The sequence below is a fragment of the Pristiophorus japonicus genome, chromosome 1 (assembly GCF_044704955.1).
Source record: "Pristiophorus japonicus isolate sPriJap1 chromosome 1, sPriJap1.hap1, whole genome shotgun sequence".
In the NCBI taxonomy this organism is placed as follows: domain Eukaryota; kingdom Metazoa; phylum Chordata; class Chondrichthyes; family Pristiophoridae; genus Pristiophorus; species Pristiophorus japonicus.
Genome location: NC_091977.1, coordinates 542955097 through 542973689, shown reverse-complemented (window position 1 = coordinate 542973689; position 18593 = coordinate 542955097). Strand labels below are relative to the sequence as shown.

The window sequence follows — 18593 nt, the reverse complement described above, 5'->3', positions numbered from 1 at the left end:
AGACACCTCAAGCCGCTGGAGAAATACCACCAACGATGTCTCCGCAAGATCCTACAAATCCCCTGGGAGGACAGACGCACCAACGTTAGCGTCCTCGACCAGGCCAACATCCCCAGCATCGAAGCACTGACCACACTCGACCTATTTCTTATGTTCTTATGTAATTCTGGAAGGATGTGAAGACCTTAGAGAGGGTGCTGAGGAGATTTACTAGAATGGTTCCAGGTGATGAGGGCCTTCAGTTATGTGGAGAGACTGGAGTCGTTCTCCTTAGAGCAGAGAAGGTTAAGAGATTTGATTGAGGTCTTCAAAATCATGAAAGGTTTTGATGGAGTAAATAAGGAGAGACTGTTGCATTGGCAGAAGGGCCAGTCAGCAGAGGGCACAGATTTAAAGTAGTGGATGAACTGGTAATGTTTAATGTGATTGTTAAACCTTTGCTAATAAACCAAATAGTTCTTATTGGCAATGTGTTGCTATGAATGCTTAAGCAAAGAACCCATGAAGCAAATACATTACAACAGTGATTGGCAAAACAACCAGAGGCATCGTGGGAAAAGCTCTCACACATGAGTTGTGATTGGGCGTGCTCTGCCTGAAAGGGCAGTGGAGACAGGTTCAACAATGCCCCTGAACTCCCGGCCTCGCTGGGTCCGTACGGAATACGCACCGATCGGCTGAAACAGCACAAAAGCCGGTTCTCGGGGCGCGGAGTGCGAGCGCCAAAAACCAGCTTTTCTGATTGATCAAGATTTCTCCGGACAGACCCTCCCCATCCCCGGGAGAAGGACATCCGTGCGGGAGAGACCCGGATATTTGCCCAACTCATGCCCTTCGAATGTCCTTCAAACTCTTGTGCCTGGTAAAAGCAGGCGCATAGCCCACTTTGACCAGCATAAGAGTTTTAAAACATAAAATGTAAACGCTCATTTCAATGTTAAAAACCCTGTCCACTAAGGTAAGTTTATTTTAAACCCTATTAAAAGACTTCAAAAAAACCGCCCAATTTTTTAAAATCTAAAACATTTGATGAACTTTAATTTCAGTTGGTTTAGGAGTTGCGAGGTGAGCTCTGTGCTTGTTGAGATGTTTTGAGGGGTTTCGTCATTGAGAACTCGGAGTTATGGCGTTCCCATCGCTATCAATGAGAACGCTGTTCCGTGATTGGTTGTCCAGGCCCATGTGACTCCAGCCTCTCCGCGCGTACCTGGAAGACAGGAGCGCGCTCCGATGCGCGGGAAGAGAAGGCGTCCGACCGCAATCGCAGGCGTCTCCGGGGCCATCAGGTACTTCCGTAAAAATCGTCGAGTCAGAGGTGTTTGTTCGAAGGAAATCTCCGCCTGGAATTTCAGGCCCATTAGAGATTTGGATAAATACTTGGGGTGAAAGAAGTGGCCGGGCTGTGGGGAAAGAGCGTGTGAGTGGGATCAATTGGATCGCCCTGCCAAACAACCGGCACAGGGCACGATGGGCCGAATGGCCTCCTTCTGTGCTGTGGCAATCTGTGATTCTAATTTACGATCTGCGGCCATGAAAAGCCGTTACTCAGGGAGTGAGCAGGAAGGGCTTTATTGGAATGTGATGCGATGGTCCGATGGGTGTCTAAAATCCTATGGCCATGTTGACCCCACTTACCTAAATGCCGCAATCGGAAGCCTGGGGTGGGGGTGAAATCGGTCTTCAGTGGCAGCCGTGGAAGGCCCTTACCGTTCAGTCACAATGGAAGTGAATAGAAAGCCAGTTGGCCCAATGGGATTCTATTTAATGGTAGTACATGGGAAATGATTCGGGAATGAATGGAGAGGGGTGTGCTCCGATTGGAATTCTAGATCATGGGAGTGACCGGGAAGGAGATGGGTCCATTGAGGTTCCAGATAGTGGGACTGTAGGACAGGGATTGGATCATTTGAGAGTCGAGAATGAGAAGGGGTGGGGCCCATTGTTTTTCTTTCAATTGGAAATGAATTGTTCTGGAGTCATCCCAGCCTCTCATAATTGGAGATGGAAGGTCGGAGGGCGAGGGAAGGTCGGAGGGCAGGGGGAGGGGATGGGAAGGTCGGAGGGCGGGGGAAGATCGGAGGGCGGGGGAAGGTCGGAGGGCGGTGGGAAGGTCGGAGGGAAGGTCGGAGGGCGGGGGAAGGTCGGAGGGCGGTGGGAAGGTCGGAGGGCGGTGGGAAGGTCGGAGGGCAGGGGGAGGGGATGGGAAGGTCGGAGGGCGGGGGAAGATCGGAGGGCGGGGGAAGATCGGAGGGCGGGGGAAGGTCGGAGGGCGGTGGGAAGGTCGGAGGGAAGGTCGGAGGGCGGGGGAAGGTCGGAGGGCGGTGGGAAGGTCGGAGGTGGGAAGGTCGGAGGTCGGAGGGCGGAGGGAAGGTCGGAGGGCGGGGATGAGAAGGTCAGAGGGCGGGGGAAGGTCGGAGGGCGGTGGGAAGGTCGGAGGGCGGGGTAAGGTCGGAGGGCGGTGGGACGGTCGGAAGGCGGGGGGGAGGTCGGAGGGCAATGGGAAGGTCGGAGGGCGGGGGAATGTCGGAGGGCGGGGGAGGGGATGGGAAGGTCGGAGAGCGGGGGAAGGTCGGAGGGCGGTGGGAAGGTCGGAGGGCGGGGGAGGGGATGGGAAGGTCGGAGAGCGGGGGAAGGTCGGAGGGCGGTGGGAAGGTCGGAGAGCGGGGGAGGGGATGGGAAGGTCGGAGGGCGGTGGGAAGGTCGGAGGGCGGGGGAGGGGATGGGAAGGTCGGAGGGCGGGGGAAGGTCGGAGGGCGGGGGAGGGGATGGGAAGGTCGGAGGGCGGTGGGAAGGTCGGAGGGCGGGGGAGGGGATGGGAAGGTCGGAGGGCGGGGGAAGGTCGGAGGGCGGGGGGAGGGGATGGGAAGGTCGGAGGGCGGGGGAAGGTCGGAGGGCGGGGGGAGGGGATGGGAAGGTCGGAGAGCGGGGGAAGGTCGGAGGGCGGTGGGAAGGTCGGGGAGCGGGGGAAGGTCAGAGGGCGGTGGGAAGGTCAGAGGGCGGTGGGAAGGTCGGAGGGCGGGGGAAGGTCAGAGGGCGGTGGGAAGGTTGGAGGGCGGGGGGGAGGTGATGGGAAGGTCGGAGGGCGGGGGAAGGTCGGAGGGCGGGGGGAGGGGATGGGAAGGTCGGAGGGCGGGGGAAGGTCGGAGGGCGGTGGGAAGGTTGGTGGGCGGGGGAGGTCGGAGGGCAGGGGAAGGTCGGAGGGCAGGGGAAGGTCGGAGGGCAGTGGGAAGGTTGGTGGGCGGGGGAAGGTCAGAGGGCGGTGGGAAGGTTGGTGGGCGAGGGAACGTCGAAGGATGGGAGGTCGGAGGGCGGTGGGAAGGTCGAAGGGCACGGGAAGGTCGGAGGGCGGTGGGAAGGTCGGAGGGCGAGGGAAGGTCGAAGGATGGGAGGTCGGAGGGAAGGTCGAAGGGCACGGGAAGGTCGGTGGGAAGGTCGGAGGGCGGTGGAAGGTCGGAGGGCGGGGGAAGGTCGAAGGATGGGAGGTCGGAGGGCGGTGGAAGGTCGGAGGGCGGTGGGAAGGCCGGAGGGCAGGGGAAGGTCGGAGGGCGGGGGGGAGGTCGGAGGGCGGGGGAAGGTCGGAGGTCAGTGGGAAGGTCGGTGGGCGGAGGAAGGTCGAAGGGCGGGGAAGGTCGGAGGGCGGTGGACGGTCGAAGGGTGGGGGAAGGTCGGAGGGCGGTGGAAGGTCAGAGGGCGGGGGGAGGTCAGAGGGCGGGGGAGGTCGGAGGGCGGGGGAAGGTCGGAGGTCAGTGGGAAGGTCGGTGGGCGGAGGAAGGTCGAAGGGCGGGGAAGGTCGGAGGGCGGTGGAAGGTCGAAGGGAGGTCGGACGGTGGGGAAGGTCGGAGGAAGATCGGAGGTCGGAGGGCAGTGAGAAAGTCGGTGGGCGGGGGAAGGTCGTAGGGCGGTGGGAAGGTCAGAGGGCGGGGGGAGGTCGGGGGAAGGTCGGAGGGCGGGGGAAGGTCGGTGGTCAGTGGGAAGGTCGGTGGGCGGAGGAAGGTCGAAGGGCGGGGAAGGTCGGAGGGCGGTGGAAGGTCGAAGGGTGGGGGAAGGTCGGAGGGAGGTCGGACAGCGGGGAAGGTCGGAGGAAGATCGGAGGTCGGAGGGCAGTGGGAAGGTCGGTGGGCGGGGGAAGGTCGGAGAGTGTGGGGAGCTCGGAGGGCGGGGAAGGTCGGAGGGCGGAGGGCAGTGGGAAGGTCAGTGGGCAGGGGAAGGTTGGAGGGCAGTGGGAAGGTCGGAGGGCGGTGGGAAGGTCGAAGGGCGGGGGGGAGGTCGGAGGGCGGGGGAAGGTCGGAGAGCGGGGGAAGGTCGGAGGGCGGGGGGAGGTCGGAGGGCGATTGTAAAATGGTCAGTAGGTGGTCAGTTTACACAGACTCGAAGCACCATCAAAAGCTTCTTTATTAAAGTTAGCGGCTCGCTTACAGAATGTGCTCTCCACTTCTACAAAAAAAGGCGTACCCTCCCCCTCCCCCCAATCCCACCCCAAATAAAATACAAATCCGATCAAGCAAATTCACAGTTACATTTCCAAACATCGTACACTGCAGATCAGCAAGTCTACAGGAGCAGACCTGGCACAACGCACACGGCTAAACACTGCTTTATACAGTACAAACAGGACTGGGACAACATCCAGGCACCAAGCGTGTGGAGCTCAACCATTTCAGGAAGGTACGTTTTTGGCAGCAATAGCTACACCAGAGATGGGGTCTCCATGATGGAGCTGTGCCAGCTCTGAGCTAGGCTTGTGGGGGTCTCCATAGTGGAACAGGGCGGGCTCCAAGCTGGGCCTAGGGGTCTTCATGATGGAGCTGGGCGAGCTTTGAGCTGGGCCTAGGGGTCTCCATGATGGAGCTAGGTGTGCTCCGAGCTGGGCCTGGGGGCGTCTCCATGATGGAGCAGGGCGGGCTCCGAGCTGGGCTTGGGGGTCTCCATGATGGAGCTGGGCGGGCTCCGAGCTGGGCCTGGGGGCGTCTCCATGATGGAGCTGGGCGAGCTCCGAGCTGGGCCTGGGGGCGTCTCCATGATGGAGCAGTGCGAGCTCCGAGCTGGGCTTGGGGGTCTCCATGATGGAGCAGGGCGGGCTCAGAGCTGGGCCTAGGTTAGAGCAAGGGGGCAGCAGGAGTCCCTAAAGACAAGGCATCTGGACTTTTTCTTTGTGCTCATTAAGGTGAAGGATCTCACAGCTTGGGGATCTCGAGGCAGTGAGTGCCAGCATCAATCACTTGTGGGTCAAGTACGGCACGATTGGAGAACAGCCCCGCTGTCCCTGCTCTGTCCCAAATATTGTGCTGTTAGTCACCAGCTCAGTAGATTGCTCCAACTGCACAGTGTGACATTTATCCCATTTCCTTCACCAGCTGCTCACGGTGTCTCGTGCGGAATTAGCTACTGGTGCAAAGCTCGGGATGGTGGTTTGCTGACGCCCAAATTAATTTCATGCAAGATGTTTATCGGCAATGGTCGTGAGCTGGAACCACCCCCAGAGGTCCAACCCCTCGCACAATTCAATCCCAATCTGTCACAGCAAGATCTCCTTCAGCGTTGCAGGGTCGCTAACACGGAATTCCCCAGCCACCGTGAGGGGGTAACGTCACCACGCAGACTTCAATGGTTCAAATAGAAGTCCCACCAACACCTTCTCGGAGCGACCAGCGATGTCAGTGACACCCACAGTTACCTTCTCCAGAGGAAATGCTGAAAGCTATTGTCCAGCAGAGGGGAGGTGAGTTGAGAACAAGGCAGATTGATACCATGTGCGGGAGAAGGGGATCACACGCTGTCGAGTAGTTACTGAACCCAACCCTCCCTGCTGTCCAGTTCCTGCCGCTGGCTGTAGGCGGACACTGCGTCTGGGGCACCAATAATTTAAGAGAGGGCAGGTGGTGTAAAAGACACCCTGGACCAGCCCGATGGGTAACGCACCGTCCAATGCCGAAGCAAACGTTGCAGACCAGGAAGTCCCAGGGTCAAGCTGAGACACGGGTTAGGCCACAGCTGGAGTACTGCGTGCAGTTCTGGTCACCACATTACAGGAAGGATGTGATTGCACTGGAGAGTACAGAGGAGATTTACGAGGATGTTGCCTGGACTGGAGAATTTTAGCTATGAGGGAAGATTGGATAGGCTAGGTCTGTTTCCCTTGGAACACAGGAGGCTGAGGGGAGACCTGATTGAGGTGTATAAAATTATGAGGGGCCTGGATAGAGTGGATAGGAAGGACCTGTTTCCCTTCGCAGAGAGGTCAACAACCAGGGGTACAGTAGGAGTAGAGAGGAATTTTCTTTACCCAGAGGATGGTGGGGGTCTGGAACTCACGGCCTGAAAGGGTGGTAGAGGCAGAAACCCTCACCACATTTAAACAGTACTTGGATGTACACCTGAAGTGCCGTAACCTACAGGGCTACGGACCCAGAGCTGGAAAGTGGGATTAGGCTGGGTAGCTCTTGGTCGGCCGGCGCGGACACGATGGGCCGAATGGCCTCCTTCCGTGCTGTAAATTTCTCTGAAGCTTCCAGTGTAGGCGGAGTTATCCGGTCCGCGCTTGGTCAGCGGTTGGTGTGCTGGAGCTGGAGCTGGGACAGCGACCCTGGTTCCTGGGACTGAGGCTCCAGCATCAATGGTTCGTGGCTGACTGCTGACCAGAGGTTGGATGGGACCAGCACCTTCCACGGTGAGGCTTCACAAGGCGGGCAGAGGCTGGGTACTCAGTAACCAGAGGCTCACCGCCCCCCACTCCCCGAAGCCAAGGCTGGTCGGGTTAATGTCGCAACACTCGTTGGTCTGGACAGTGAGTGCAGCCTCAACAATTGTCAGTGTGCACCGTCTACAATACGCACAGCAACAGCTCACCAAGGCTCCTTCCACAGCGCCTCCCTCCCGTCACCACCACCGCCTAGTAGGGCAAGACCGACAATGTCATCGGCATCCGGTTCCTCTCCACAACACACACCATCGTCATAGAAACATGCCAAAACTTCTGAGTTCCCGGGCAACTATGGCGGAGCGGCGTTCCGGCCTGTTGCCGTTGGGATTGTCCATGAGGGTCCTGATGTTCCAGGTCCCAAACTTCATACTGACGGAATGGAAGATGCCTGTGCGTGAGTTCTTTTAACGTGGGGTGGCTGCTGAGCAAGGTCTTGGTCCAGTGGCAAGGGGATCCAAGACGACTGGAGACCAGCACAGCTCGATAAGTCTAACTGCCTCCGGCGACGTGTTGGTCACAAGCTCAGCACCGAGCAGCACCATTGGTGGTAGATGGCCTGAGGCTGGGTTGGGGGCAGGCTTTAGGAAGATGACTTCCAAAGTTATTTTAAAAGTTAAAAGTTGTTGAAAATTCCCAATTTGTTAAAAAAGTTTCTAAGAGTTGCTAAAAAGTCGAAGATGTTGATCAATAATAGGTTATAAAAGTTTCCCCAATTGTTTAAAAGTTAAGATGGATTAAAAGCTTGTCTCAACGCAAAGAGCGTGAAGAGGCCAAGCGCAGTCAGCGGAAGGAGCACTCGGCAAACCAGCCCCACCCACCCCTTCCCTCGGCAAATGTCTGTCCCGCCTGTAACAGGGTCTGTGGCTCTCGTATCGGACTGTTCAGCCATCAAAGAACTCACTTTGGGAGTGGAAGCAAGTCTTCCTCGATTCCGAGGGATTGCCTATGATGGTGCACAAAAACATAGAAAATAGGTGCAGGAGTAGGCCATTCGGCCCTTCGAGCCTGCACCACCATTCAATAAGATCATGGCTGATCATTCCCTCAGTACCCCTTTCCTGCTTTCTCTCCATTCCCCTTGATCCCTTTAGCCGTAAGGGCCACATCTAACTCCCTCTTGAATATATCCAATGAACTGGCATCAACAACTCTCTGTGGCAGGGAATTCCACAGGTTAACAACTCTCTGGGTGAAGAAGTTTCTCCTCATCTCGGTCCTAAATGGCTTATCCCTTATCCTTAGACTGTGACCCCTGGTTCTGGACTTCCCCAACATTGGGAACATTCTTCCTGCATCTAACTTGTCCAATCCCGTCAGAATTTTATATGTTTCTATGAGATCCCCTCTCATTCTTCTAAACGCCAGCCTAGTCGATCCAGTCTCTCCTCATATGTCAGTCCTGCCATCCCGGGAATCAGTCTGGTGAACCTTCGCTGCACTCCCTCAATAGCAAGAATGTCCTTCCTCAGGTTAGGAGACCAAAACTGAACACAATATTCCAGGTGTGGCCTCACCAAGGCCCTGTACAACTGCAGTAAGACCTCCCTGCTCCTATATCACAGGCAGTCCATCGGAGTCGAGGAAGATTTGCTTCCACTCTCAAAGTGACTGAACAGTCCAATACGGGAATTACAGTCTCTGTCACAGGTGGGACAGACAGTGGTTGAGGGAAGGGGAGGGTGGGACTGGTTTGCCGCACGCTCCTTCCGCTGCCTGCGCTTGGTTTCTGCATGCTCTCGGCGACGAGACTCGAGGTGCTCAGCGCCCTCCTGGATGCACTTCCTCCACTTAGGGCGGTCTTTGGCCAGGGACTCCCAGGTGTCGGTGGGGATGTTGCACTTTATCAGGGAGGCTTTGAGGGTGTCCCTGTATCGTTTCCTCTGCCCACCTGGGGCTCGTTTGCCACGAAGGAGTTCCGAGTAGAGCGCTTGCTTTGGGAGTCTCGTGTCGGGCATGTGGACAATGTGGCCTGCCCAGCGGAGCTGGTCGAGTGTGGTCAGTGCTTCGATGCTGGGGATGTTGGCCTGGTCGAGGACGCTAACGTTGGTGCGTCTGTCCTCCCAGGGGATTTGCAGGATCTTGCGGAGACAACGTTGGTGGTATTTCTCCAGCGACTTGAGATGTCTACTGTACATGGTCCATGTCTCTGAGCCATACAGGAGGGCGGGTATCACTACAGCCCTGTAGACCATGAGCTTGGTGGCAGATTTGAGGGCCTGGTCTCAAACACTCTTTTCCTCAGGCGGCCAAAGGCTGCACTGGTGCACTGGAGGCGGTGTTGAATCTCGTTGTCGATGTCTGCCCTTGCTGATAATAGTGCACCGTCCTGACATGGGACAGGCATTGGTCAGAATCCGGAATTCTCCAGCCCACAATCGTCATGGGGTCACCACACGGACTGCAGCGGTTCAAGAAGGAGCTCCACCTTCTCAGTGCAGCAAGCGACAGAAGATAGAGGCCGGCCTCACACCCCCCCGCCCCCCACACACCGAGAGCAAGGCCCTAAATAAATCAGCCTCTTCCAATCAATCCCGATCGCCATTGCGGAAAGCCTCGGGACTGGGTGAGGTGTGGCTGTGATGCCTCCCCTGTCGAATTGCGGGCAGGCGCGAGACTCAAACATTCAGAGCGGCTGCTCGGGGTGAAGTCACGGGGGGGTCTCTAGCTCCTGTGGGACCCCCAGCGAGAGCCAGTGCCCATCAGGAATGGGGCAGTGACACTGGTGTTGAACTGTTCAACGTCACCGGGTCACCATGTGGGGCTGAGACACGCGGGAGCTGGGCGCTTCTTATCATTCCTTCCTGGAACGTGGGAGGCGCTGGCATTTATTGCCCATCAACTAGTTACCCTGAGGGGATTATCCACACGGTGCGGGGCTGGAGTCACGTGTAGGCCCAGACCGGGTGAAGGTCGGGTCCGTCGAGGACAGCAGTGACCCCAGTCGGGGTTTGACCACAATGTGGGAGCAGATTCAATAGTAACCGGGAATTGGGGAAATACTGGGAGGGGAAATGTGCCAGGCTGTGGAGAGGGAGCGGGGAGTGGGATGTCACAGAGCCGGCACAGGCTCGATGGGCCCAATGGCCTCCTGTGCTGGGAGATTCGATTAATGGGAATGAGCCACTCGGACAAAGCACGAGCAGGTGTCTGTGCGACGGTAATGCCTCAGGGAAGGGAACTAAAATACAATCAACCTGTTACTACACTCGTTATCTGACCCAGCGCCCATTTACAATGTAGTGTTTCGAGAAGCTCCCTCTACACTGTCCCATCAAACACTCCCAGGGCAGGTACAGGGGGTTAGATACAGAGTAAAGCTCCCTCTACACTGTCCCATCAAACACTCCCAGGGCAGGTACAGGGGGTTAGATACAGAGTAATTCTCCCTCTACACTGTCCCATCAAACACTCCCAGGACAGGTACAGGGAGTTCGATACAGAGTAAAGCTCCCTCTACACTGTTCCATCAAACACTCCCAGGGCAGGTACAGCACGGGGTTAGATACAGAGTAAAGCTCTCTCTACACTGTCCCATCAAACACTCCCAGGGCAGGTACACGGGGTTAGATACAGAGTAAAGCACCCTCTACACTGTCCCATCAAACACTCCCAGGGCAGGTACAGCACGGGGTTAGATACAGAGTAAAGCTCCCTCTACACTGTCCCATCAAACACTCCCAGGGCAGGTACAGCATGGGGTTAGATACAGAGTAAAGCTCCCTCTACACTGTCCCATCACACACTCCCAAGGCAGGTACAGGGGGTTAGATACAGAGTAAAGCTCCCTCTACACTGTCCCATCAAACACTCCCAGGGCAGGTACAGGGGGTTAGATACAGAGTAAAGCTCCCTCTACACTGTCCCATCACACACTCCCAGGGCAGGTACAGGGGGTTAGATACAGAGTAAAGCTCCCTCTACACTGTCCCATCAAACACTCCCAGGGCAGGTACAGCACGGGGTTAGATACAGAGTAAAGCTCCCTCTACACTGTCCCATCAAACACTCCCAGGGCAGGTACAGGGGGTTAGATACAGAGTAATGCTCCCTTGACACTGTCCCATCAAACACTCCCAGCGCAGGTACAGCACAGGTTAGGTACAGATTAAAGCTTCCTCTACACTGTCCCATCAAACACTCCCAGGGCAGGTACAGCACGGGTTAGATACAGAGTAAAGCTCCCTCTACACTGTCCCATCAAACACTCCCAGGCAGGTACAGGGAGTTAGATACAGAGTAAAGCTCCCTCTACACTGTCCCATCAAACACTCCCAGGGCAGGTACAGGGGGTTAGATACAGAGTAAAGCTCCCTCTACACTGTCCCATCAAACACTCCCAGGGCAGGTACAGGGGGTTAGATACAGAGTAAAGCTCCCTCTACACTGTCCCATCAAACACTCCCAGGGCAGGTACAGGGGGTTGGATACAGAGTAAAGCTCCCTCTACACTGTCCCATCACACACTCCCAGGGCAGGTACAGGGGGTTAGATACAGAGTAAAGCTCCCTCGACACTGTCCCATCAAACACTCCCAGGGCAGGTACAGGGGGTTAGATACAGAGTAAAGCTCCCTCTACACTGTCCCATCAAACACTCCCAGGGCAGGTACAGGGTGTTAGATACAGAGTAAAGCTCCCTCTCCACTGTCCCATCAAACACTCCCAGGGCAGGTACTGGGGGTTAGATACAGAGTAAAGCTCCCTCTACACTGTCCCATCAAACACTCCCAGGGCAGGTACTGGGGGTTAGATACAGAGTAAAGCTCCCTCTACACTGTCCCATCAAACACTCCCAGGGCAGGTAAAGCACGGGGTACATACAGGTCCCTAATAATTTGTCTCAGTCTTAACTCCAGACCAGTCCCACACACGGTACCATCGGACGATAGGAATTACTAGGCGAATAAACAGGGTCCATCCAGTTCACCATCTACCATCGGGTAGTCCCAGGATCCGACGATAATGGGGATGTTGACCAATCACAGCGATCGGTGTCTATGAATGAGTGTAGAGCAGACCCGGACACGAGGTGAGGAGACCCTGGTGTGACCTTTACCGTGCCGCACATGAGCCAAGCTGCCGGAGCGAGATTCAGGGACCGTTGTGCGTTCTGGCCCTTTCCCACCCGGGACTGGATGAAGACTATCGAGGAGAATTCCACCTCCAGCCAGGAATTGTGCAGTGTCCCAACCACGACCCATCCAGCTTTGCAGGCTCATCGAGTGATGGCTTTGAGGTGAACCATCGTCAGATTGAGGCTTACTCCTGGTGATGTACACCCTCTTTGATGAGCTGAACTGCGCGAGGGAGAGGGGAGATATATATCTGGGCCAACTGTCTCACCTGGGTTAACGCCCTCGTGTGATTTGCTGCTTGGTTGGTGTGACATACGCACACTGTGACGATGCTCACTGGTTGGTAGAGCTGTTGAGTTGGGAGGGGCTTAGCCGGTCACGTGATGTCCACAAGACTCAATAAAACCCCGGCCAGTTGGGTTCGGGGGAACCACGATGGGGCAGGTGGTTGTGAGCCTGGTGGATGAACTGGGAATGTGTAGTCTGATTGTTAAACCTTTTGCTAATAAACCAACTAGTTCTTAATCGCAATGTGTTGCTATGAATTCTTAAGCAAAGAACCCAGGGAGCAAATACATTACAGTTGGCTCCAGTGAAATGGTTCCCAAAGCAACGGGACCTGGAGAGCCAATGAGGACAGGCTGGTCAAGGGCGGGAGCTTGTTCTAACTCTCCGTTGACCCGTGCTGACCGGCCTGACAACAAACTCCTTCGCAGGGTTGGCCCACTGCTCATCGTGCCGCAAGAGCCCTTGATTTAGCCCCGCCCCAAACCGCTCTGCTGTAAAGGGTTTGACCTCCGCTGTGGTACTGAGCACCACAGTCCGAAAGGTCCCGCTTTGAACCCCGGCTGACCCCGGCGAGGACCCAGCTCCCAATCTCTGGGCCGTACGCCTGGTGGGAAGGTCCGATCAACACGAGGCCCAACACGGCTGAATAGCCAACCGGTGCTTGCCGGCCCGGGCTGACAGGTGAAGACTGGTGTTGGGGGGGGGGGGGGTGGGCCAAGCGGGAATCCAGGACCCCTCCCTCCCCCCCGCCACCTCCCCCCGCCCCCCCCCCACCACCCCCGCCAGAGCCGGGAACATTGGGCGGAAGGGGAAGAGGCAGAGAAATTGGAAATAAACAAAGTACACGCAGAAGGGCGGGAGTACGTGTGGGGAAAGGCCGGAGACCCAGGGCGGTGGGGTGTTTGCAACAGTTTAATGGACGGCAGTGTCGTGTCTGTTCCAGTGGCGGAGATTGTCCGGGGGAAGGCTTTAGGTGTTGCGCACCACCATGGCTTGCTCCAGTTCCTGCCTCCGCTGTTGGATCTAAACAAGAAATGAAAACTCGTTAGAGACAAATACTTGCATTTATATAGCACCTTTCACAACCACCGGACGTCCCAAAGCGCTTTACAGCCAATGAAGTACTTTTGGAGTGTAATCACTGTTGTAATGTGGGAAACGCAGCAGCCAATTTGCGCACAGCAAGCTCCCACACACAGCACTGTGATAGACCAGATAATCTGTTGGAGTGATGCTGATTGAGGGATAAATATTGGCCCCAGGACACCAGGGATAACTCCCTGCTCTTCTTCCAAATAGTGCCATGGGATCTTTTACATCCACCTGAGAGATCAGACGGGGCCTCGGTTTAAAGTCTCATTCAAAAGACGGCACCTCCGACAGTGCAGCGCTCCCTCAGTACTGCCCCTCCGACAGTGCGGCACTCCCTCAGTACTGCCCCTCCGACAGTGCAGCACTCCCTCAGTACTGCCCCTCCGACAGTGCAGCACTCCCTCAGTACTGCCCCTCCGACAGTGCGGCGCTCCCTCAGTACTGCCCCTCCGACAGTGCGGCGCTCCCTCAGTACTGCCCCTCCGACAGTGCGGCACTCCCTCAGTACTGCCCCTCCGACAGTGCGGCACTCCCTCCGTACTGCCCCTCCGACAGTGCGGCACTCCCTCAATACTGCCCCTCCGACAGTGCGGCACTCCCTCAGTACTGCCCCTCCGACAGTGCGCCGCTCCTTCAGTACTGCCCCTCCGACAGTGCGGCACTCCCTCAGTACTACCCCTCCGACAGTGCGGCGCTCCCTCAGTACTGCCCCTCCAACAGTGCGGCACTCCCTCAGTACCGCCCCTCCGACAGTGCGGCACTCCCTCAGTACTACCCCTCCGACAGTGCGGCGCTCCCTCAGTACTGCCCCTCCAACAGTGTGCCGCTCCCTCAGTACTGCCCCTCCGACAGTGCGGCACTCCCTCAGTACTACCCCTCCGACAGTGCGGCACTCCCTCAGTACTACCCCTCCGACAGTGCGGCGCTCCCTCAGTACTGCCCCTCCAACAGTGCGCCGGTCCCTCAGTACTGCCCCTCCGACAGTGCGGCACTCCCTCAGTACTACCCCTCCGACAGTGCGGCACTCCCTCAGTACTACCCCTCCGACAGTGCGGCGCTCCCTCAGTACTGCCCCTCCAACAGTGCGGCACTCCCTCAGTACTGCCCCTCCGACAGTGTGGCACTCCCTCAGTACTACCCCTCCGACAGTGCGGCACTCCCTCAGTACCGCCCCTCCGACAGTGCAGCACTCCCTCAGTACTACCCCTCCGACAGTGCGGCGCTCCCTCAGTACCGCCCCTCCGACAGTGCGGCACTCCCTCAGTACCGCCCCTCCGACAGTGCAGCACTCCCTCAGTACTACCCCTCCGACAGTGCGGCGCTCCCTCAGTACTGCCCCTCCAACAGTGCGGCACTCCCTCAGTACCGCACTGGAGTTTCCCCCGTATCTTTTTTGTGCTCAAGACCCTGGAGTGGGGCTCGAACCCAGAATCACTAAATTCGAAGTGAACGTTCTACCCAGAACCACACCTGACACTTAAGTTGATCTCGTGGCTCGCGGAAAAGGGCCACAAGAAAGAAAAGGAGGTACCTCAGTTTTTCAACAGGAAAGATAATCGACCTGAACTGTAGCAGGGGCAGTTGTGGAGAAACAGGAAGGGTATGATGGATTGTACTTTACAGAAAGACAAACCCAGTGGAAGAAAACTGCAGTCGGCAGGAATCTCTCACTGGACAAAAAGGGACAGCTCCAACTGAAGGTGACCTGGTTTCACCAAAACAGTTGTTGAGCTGTTGATTGGTGTCGTGGTAATGTTACCAGTAATCTAATCAACTTGGATTCGTTATCTGAAGTTCAATCCCAGCTTGGGCTTTAATAAGGGGGCACTTGATTTATGATTTCAACTTAAAATAGTTGTAGAGCTATTGAGGTGGGAGGGGCTTAGCCGGTCACGTGATGTTCACAAGACTTAATAAAACCCCGGCCAGTTGGGTCCGGGGGATCCACGATGGGGCAGGTGGTTGTGAGCCTGGTGGATGAACTGGTAACGTGTAGTGTGATTGTTAATAAACCAACTCGTTCTTAATAGCAATATGTTGCGAAGAACTCTTAAGCAAATACATTACACAATGTAATTTATTTTAATTAATTCACGGGATGTGGGCGTGGCTGGGAAGGCCGGCATGTATTGCCCATCCCCTAGTTGCCAGGGGAAGGTGGTGATGAGCCGCCATCTTGATCCGCTGTTGGGTTTGACACAAACCGAGGGGTTTATTGGGCCACTTCAGAGGGAATTAATAGTCAACCACGTGGGTGTAGGACTGGAGTCACCTATAGGCCCAGACTGGGTGAGGACATTTACTGATAATAGCTTATTTCCCAATTTAAAAAAAACAGAATTAAAACTTGCCACGGTGGGATTTGAACCTTCGACCTCTGGAAAACTGATCCTGTAACAGAACCATCGCACCACCGTATCTTTCTATCTGTCGAGGGGAGCACAATCCAAATTTGGATTCTGCACCTCACTCGCCCAATCCAACCTGATTGAAACATGGAAACATAGAAAATAGTTGCAGGAGTAGGCCATTCGGCCCTTCGAGCCTGCACCGCCATTCAATAAGATCATGGCTGATCATTCACCTCAGTACCCCTTTCCTGCTTTCTCTCCATACCCCTTGATCCCTTTAGCCGTAAGGGCCACATCTAACTCCCTCTTGAATATATCCAACAAACTGGCATTAACAACTCTCTGAGTGAAGAAGTTTCTCCTCATCTCAGTCCTAAATGGCCTACCCCTTATCCTTAGACTATGTCCCCTGGTTCTAGACTTCCCCAACATCGGGAACATTCTTCCCGCATCTAACCTGTCCAGTCCCGTCAGAATTTTATATGTTTCTATGAGATCCCCTCTCATCCTTCTAAACTCCAGTGAATACAGGCCCAGTCTTTGTTGGCCAAGCCAAGGTCAATGCATCCGATCATTGTTTGATCCGTGTGACTCACTTCAGTTGTTGAGGGGATGGAAAGAGACAGGATGATAAAAGAATGGAAGGAACTTGGTTGGCCGGTAACCTTCACACCACACCAGTACCAGGCAATGACCATCTCCAACAAGTGAGAGTCTAACCACCGCCCCTTGACATTCAACGGCATTACCATCACCGAATCCCCCACCATCAACATCCTGGGGGTCACCATTGACCAGAAACTTAATTGGACCAGCCACATAAATACTGTAGCTACAAGAGCAGGTCAGAGGCTGGGTATTCTGCGGTGAGTGTCTCACCTCCTGACTCCCCAAAGCCTTTCCACCATCTACACGGAACAAGTCAGGAGTGTGATGGAATACTCCCCACTTGCCTGGATGGTGCAGCTCCAACAACACGAGAAGCTCAACACCATCCAGGACAAAGCAGCCGCTTGATCCACACCCCATCCACCACCTTCAACACTCACTCCCTCCACCACCTCCAACACTCACTCCCTCCACCACCTTCAACACTCACTCCCTCCACCACCTCCAACATTCACTCCCTCCACCACCGGCGCACCGTGGCTGCAGTGTGTACCATCTACAAGATGCACTGCAGCAACTCGCCAAGGCTTCTTCGGCAGCACCTCCCAAACCCGCGACCTCTACCACCTAGAAGGACGAGGGCAGCAGGCGCATGGGAACACCACCACCTCCACGTTCCCCTCCCAGTCACACACCATCCTGACTTGGAAATATATCGGCCGTTCCTTCATCGTCGCTGGGTCACAATCCTGGAACTCCCTCCCTAACAGCACTGTGGGAGCACCTTCACCACACGGACTGCAGCGGTTCAACAAGGCGGCTCACCACCACCTTCTCAAGGGGCAATTAGGGATGGGCAATAAATGCCGGCCTGGCCAGCGACGCCCACATCCCAGGAACGTATAAAGCAAACATCGATCGTCACCTTGCAGTAGAAGTATCTGCTGACGGCCTCCTGGGACCAGGGTTGTTGGTAAAAGTCTGCCCGGCGCTCCTCCTCGGGGTTACCCACCACATCCGTCATTATCTGGGGAAATAAACGGAATCATTCATTCCCAAATGTCAGCCACCTGCCGCTTCCCCTCCTCCCCCACAAGGTACTGATTCACAAATCCCTCTATGACCTCACTGTATCTGACCTTATCCCAGCTGGACCAGGAACAGGAGGAGGCCATTCGTCCCCTTGAGCCTGCTGTGTCGCTCAATCAGATTGCGGCTGACCCGTGCCCTAACCCCATCCACCCTCCTTGGTTCAGTAACCCCGAACACCCTGAACCAACACAAATACATTCATCGCTGTTTGGACATTTTCAATTGACCCCTCCCAGCCCCACCAGCGTTCTGGGGAAGAGTTCCAGATTCCCCCGGCCCGCTGTGTGAACAACTCCATCCCGACATCGCCCCTGAACGGCCGGGCTCTGACTGTGAGCTGATGGCCCCTTGTTCTGGGTTCCCCCAACCAGAGGATATCGTTTCTCTCCATCGACCCGATCGAATCCTTTCATCATCATCATCTCAAACTCCTCAATTATGCCGGGACCCTCTACCCCATGGGTAACTGTCTAGCCCCCCTCCCCCTCCCCCTCCCTCCCCCTCCCCACCGTCCCATCCCCCCTTCCCCCCCCCATCCCCTCCCATCCCCCTCACCCTCCTCCACTCCCCCCCCTCACCCTCCTCCCCTCCCCCCTCTCTCCCTCCCCTCCCCCACCCCCCTCCCCTCCCCCCATCCCCCTCGGCTCCCCTCCCCCCTATCCCCCCTCCCCCCATCCCCCTCCGCTCCCCTCCCCCCTCTCTCCCTCCCCTCCCCCACCCCTCTCCCCTCCCCCCATCCCCCACGGCTCCCCTCCCCCCTATCCCCCTCCCCCCATCCCCCTCCGCTCCCCTCCCCCTATCCCCCCTCCCCCCATCCCCCTCTGCTCCCCTCCCCCCTATCCCCCGCCCCTCCCCTCCTCCTATCGCCCTCCTCTCCCCCTATCCAGCTCCCCCTCCCCCATCCCCCTCCCCCACGATCCCCTCCCCCCTCCCCCACTATCCCCCTCTCCTTCCTCCTCCCCCACCCCCTATCTCCCTCCCCCCACCCCTCCCCCTCCCCCACTATCCCACTGCCCCTCCCCCACTGCCCCTCGGAGGCACGTGTCCACTGTGAGGAGCTGGAGACGAACCTCCGCCGACGGCTGGAGACCCGGAGCGAGAAACCCTTCGCTGGGCTCCAAGTGACCACAGGGACATCAGAGACCAGGACAGAGAGGGAGGCCATTCGGCCCATCGAACACAGCCATGTATCCCCCAATCGCAGCGTTTGCCCCTCCCTCACTCCGAGCTCCCCCGGGGTATTAGTCACGCTCCGTCTGACCTGCCTCTTGACCTCAACCCTGATCTTGCCTTTGCCCTCTGACCCCTGGCCCTGCAGTCACACCTCAAGAGTTGCAAGTTTAGAAGAATGAGAGGTGATCTCATTGAAACATACAACATTCTCACA

At 56.6% G+C, this 18593-nt stretch overlaps 1 protein-coding gene across 1 annotated transcript in view; it reads right to left on the bottom strand.

The window, feature by feature from the left end:
• Positions 1-12855: 12855 nt before the first annotated feature.
• Positions 12856-18593, bottom strand: part of LOC139273059 (SWI/SNF-related matrix-associated actin-dependent regulator of chromatin subfamily D member 3-like) — a 16949-nt gene continuing 11211 nt past the window's right edge. Inside the window, exons 3-4 of the mRNA XM_070889410.1 lie at positions 17040-17141; positions 12856-13085 (exon numbers count right to left, since the gene is read on the bottom strand). Of these exons, the coding sequence (XP_070745511.1) occupies positions 13032-13085; positions 17040-17141 (156 nt within the window). The 3' untranslated portion in view covers positions 12856-13031. The remainder of the gene's footprint in view (positions 13086-17039; positions 17142-18593) is intronic.